At 53.4% G+C, this 4410-nt stretch overlaps 1 protein-coding gene across 1 annotated transcript; it reads right to left on the reverse strand.

Moving 5' to 3' along the window:
• Positions 1-2918: 2918 nt before the first annotated feature.
• On the reverse strand, positions 2919-4170 carry CNFN (cornifelin; the record flags this gene model as incomplete). Its single annotated transcript, XM_080703120.1, has 4 exons — positions 2919-3008; positions 3092-3228; positions 3601-3711; positions 4134-4170. The coding sequence occupies 4 exons, from the start codon at positions 4168-4170 to the stop codon at positions 2919-2921; spliced, it is 375 nt and encodes a 124-aa protein (XP_080559246.1).
• Between the last annotated feature and the right edge of the window lie 240 nt (positions 4171-4410).

Raw genomic sequence — 4410 nt, forward strand, 5'->3', positions numbered from 1 at the left:
ATGGTGCATGTTTGTAACCCTGGTACTTGGGAGGCTGAGACAGGAGGATCAAGGTTTACAGCCAGCTTCAGCTTCTTAGTGAGGCCCTCCACAACTTAGTGAGACCCTGATTTTTTTTTTCAGTACTAAAGATTGAATCCAGGGGCATATTACCTCTGAGCTACATCCCCAGCCCAATTTTATTCTTTATTTTGAAATAAGGTCTCACTAAACTGCAGAGGGCTTTACCTAGTAGCTGAAACTAGCTGAGAACTCCTGTCTCAGTCTCTCCTCTCAAGTACTAGAATTAAAAGCATGTACCATCAGGCCCAGAGTGAGACCCTGTTTCAAAATAAAGAACAAAAAATAAGGAGACAGCTGGGCATGGTGGTGCACATTTGTAATCCCAACATTCAGGAGGCTGAGACAGGAAGATCGCAGTTTGCAGACAGCTGCCGCTACTTAGGCCCTTTGCAACTCAGTGAGACCCTGTTTCAAACTAAAGAAGAAGAAATAGGGGTAGGGGTGTAGCTTGGAGGTAGGATGCCCCTGGGTTCCATCCCCAGTACCGCAAAAAAAAAAAAAAAAAAATTAAAAATAGCCCTGGGGCCAGGCATGGTGGCAAATGCTTGTAATCCCAGCATTTGGAAGGCTGAGACAAGAGGATTGCAGTTCACAGACAGCCTCAGGTACTTAGTAAGACCTTGTTTTAAAATAAAGAATAGCCGGGCATGGTGGCGCATGCTTGTAATCCCCGCTCTTGGGAGGCGGAGACAGGAGGATCGTACAGGTTCGAAGCCAGCCACGCTGGCTTAAGAGACCCTGTTTCAAAAAAAAAAAAAGTATAAAATAGGTCTGGGAGTGTAGCCCAGAGGAAAAAGGGTTTCCAGGAATCCCAGTACCACCAAAAATAAAATAAAATAAAGAATAAAAAATTGGGCTGGAAGCTGGGCATGGTGGCGCACGCTTGTAATCCCTGCGCTTGGGAGGCTCAGACAGGAGGATCGCACAGGTTCGAAGCCAGCCTCAGCTACTTAGTGAGGCTCTCAGCAGCTTAGTGAGACCCTGTTTCCAAATAAAATATAAAATAGGAAATATAAAATAGGTCTGGGAGTATAGCCCGGAGGTAGAAAGCCTCTGGGTTCTACCCCCAGTACCACACACACACACACACACACACACACACACACACACACACAAAATTGGGCTGGAGGTGTAGCTCGGAGATAGAATGCCCCTGGGTTCCATCCCCAGTACAGGAAAAAAAAAAAACGGATCCCAGCTCTATATAATTTTGAGACCTGAAAATTTCTCTAATCTGCTACTTGCTTTTGTTGTAAATGTTACCAGGCAAAGCTCCTTCTACTTGCCGTACGATGGAAGCCAATTAGTCAAGAGGCAAGGTAGTAGTGGAGAAAGGGCTTTATTACAATGAGCTATTTGATCAGGAGATGGGTGGGTAGTCTCAAAGGACCATCTTGGAAAGAAGCTAATTTAGGAGCAGTTCTCACAGGAGATGGTGATCCCTCTAGTGGTGCCTTCTGGCTGTGGAATGTTTGTGGCCAGATGATGCACATCTGGTCCTAAGTCCAGTTGCAAGATGTTTTTCAGTTCTAAAGATCTCAAGGAAAAACTGGTTTTATGTGCAGTTCCTGATAGATTACACGTGATACATATTACATTAGAGGGGTGGCTGCCCAGAGACCCTGTTACTGATCACCAAACTCACCACAATGCAGAAGGTATACTTGCCGAGTGTGGTGGTGCAGGCTTGTAATCCCAGCATTTGGGAGGCTGAGACAGGAGGATATGGATTCATGGCCAGCCTCAGCTTACTTAGGCCCTTTGCAACTCAGTGAGACCCTGTTTCAAAATAAAAAATAAAAAATTGGGGCTGAGAGTGTAGCTTGGAGTTAGAATGCCCCCTGGGTTCCACCCCCAGTACCGAAAAAAAAAAAAAAAAAGAAAAGAAGAAAAGAAGAAAGAAGGTATACTACCTAGTGAGGCGGTACACGTCTGTAATACCAGCTACTTGGGACTTGGGAGGCTGAGGCAGGATTGCATGTTTGAGGCCTGCCAGGGCCACTTAATGAGACCCTGTTTCAAAATGAAAAATAAAAAGGGGATGTAGCTTAGTGGTAGAGTGCTTGTCTGGCATACATGAGGACCTGAGTTCAATCCCCAGTACTGCAAAAACAAACAAACAAACAAAAAACAACAACAACAACAACAAAAACCTCACCTGATTACTGTAAAGTTAAATATGGAGTCAGGCATGCTAAGGAACAGAGTCTGGTCTCAGTATCCTACTTCATAAAGAGGGTTGATTGAGCCGGGCCCTTGGTGGTGCACACTACCAAGGGCGCACACTTGTGGTCCCATACTTGGGAGGCTGAGACAGGAAGATGGAAGATTCGTGGTCAGTTTCAGCTACTTAGTGAGACCCTCTGCAACTTATAGTAAAACCCTGTTTCAAAATAAAGAATAAAAAATAGGGCTGGGGGTGTAGCTTGGAGGTAGAATGCCTCTGGGTTCAACTACCAGTACCACCTCAAAAAGAAAAAGAAAAGAAAAGAAAAAAAGATAGGGAATTGGCTAAGGAGTTGGTGGTTTGATTTGGTTTGGTAAGGGCATGTGAGCCCCCAGAGAGAAGACTGGCCAAAGTCACTCAGGCAGCCAGTCCTGCCCACCGTGCAGGACGCCCCCTCCACACCTCGCCTGGTGCCCCACCTCGCCACCAACCTCCCTCTTCACCCAGATTCCTTCTCTTCCCTGGGGAGGGGGGAAATAAAACGGATGTAGGCGGGATTGGTTTTCAGGTTTTTATTGTGGGTGTATTTTTGGCGATGGGACAGAGATGGTGGGGCGGGCTCTCCCAGGAGCAGCCAGAGGAGGCCGGGCGTGATGGGTGGACTCGAGGAGGAACGGGGGTACCCTCTTTATTCTCGGATCTTCAGTTCCCGCGCCATCTGACAGAGCGCGCAGGGCAGGCAAAAGGTGAGGGCCGCCCAGTCGTGTCCGACGGAGCCCTAGAGGGTGGGAGAGAGAGGTCAGGCGCCCAGCCTGGGGTCCCAGGACGCCCGTCCGCAGCCGCCTCCCCGCGGGCGCGCACCTGGATGCGGTAGCGCTCGCGCATGCCGGTGCGGAGGGAGTGCAGGCCTCCGGGCAGGTAGGGCGCGCAGCAACACTCGCCGAAGTCGTCGGAGATGCGGCAGGCGAGGCACAGGGGAGCGAAGGTGCCGCACAGACCTGGGGCGGGCGAGAAGGGTCAGGAGCTCGGGCCCGGGCGGGCGCGGCTCCCCAGGGATGGAGTGCTGCAGGAAGTGAGGAGGGGTCCCAGAGGGGGTTCGGGTTCGGGTTAGCCATTGGGAGGCAGCTGGAGAAGGGTCTGGGGGTCACGGTAGGGGGAAGTTGAGGATATAAGTCAGAGGTGGAGGGTCCTAGGGGGAGTTGTGAGGTCGGGATCCCAGGCATGTTGGGGTCCCAGGAGGGGTGAGGGCTGGAGGTGGGAAATCAGGGTCCAAAGAAGGGAGCTGGGAGAAGGATGAGAAAGGAGGGCGGAGTCTGAGGGCTCGGAGGTGAGCGGCCCTCCCCTCCCACCGCCCCTCGCCCTCCACTCACAGACGGGCATATCGTTGCAGCAGTCCGTGAGGCCCGTGTGCCAGTCACTGAGCTGGGTCTGATAGCAGCTGCTGGCACACTGAGGCTGGCTGGTCACCGGGTAGGACATGGCTGCAGAGATGGTGGGCGGAGGGTCAGCGGGCAGCCCGGTAGCCCCTGACCTGCGCCCTGCCACCCGCCCCGCTGCCGGGCAGTCTGGGCAGGGCCACTAGGCCGCCCACTGAAAGGACACCCCTGCGAGGACCCTGCTTTGCCCCCCTTTCCCTTCTGGCAGAGCTGGGCATCATGGCCCTAGTCTGTCCCTGTTGCTGCTGCCTCCTGCACATCTGGTTGGGGGCGTGGGGGGCTCCTGCAGGTTGAGGAGGGTGGCACCACATCTGGGCAAGGCCTGGGCACGCCGCCTCCTCCTCCACGTCTGGGCCTGGGGGGCTGAGTTCCAGCATTTCGGGGCCTCTGGGAGTGGAAGCAGGCGCCATTTGTCTTCGCAGTCAGGGTGCCCCGGGGAGGGTTGCCGGTCCATCCAGTGACCCCACCTTTGCCTTTCACGTTGTCGTGCATCTCAAACTGCATTTCGCTGGCCCCGAGGAGGCGGAGTTGTGGACGACTGGAGGTGGCTGCGCAGTGTCTGTCCAAGGGATGCTGGATACTGGGGAGGGCAGGGCAAGGGCCTGGGGGACTGGGGGCTGGGCTCTCAGGGGCAGGGAATCTGGGGAGAAAGAGGCCAAGTCAGCCTGCCAGCTAGCAGAGATGTGGAACTGGGATGGATAGGGTGGGGCGAGAAACTCGCCCATGTCTTCACAGCTGCCCGAC

This window comes from Muscardinus avellanarius (assembly GCF_963383645.1).
Source record: "Muscardinus avellanarius genome assembly, chromosome: 10".
Taxonomy (NCBI): Eukaryota; Metazoa; Chordata; class Mammalia; order Rodentia; family Gliridae; genus Muscardinus; species Muscardinus avellanarius.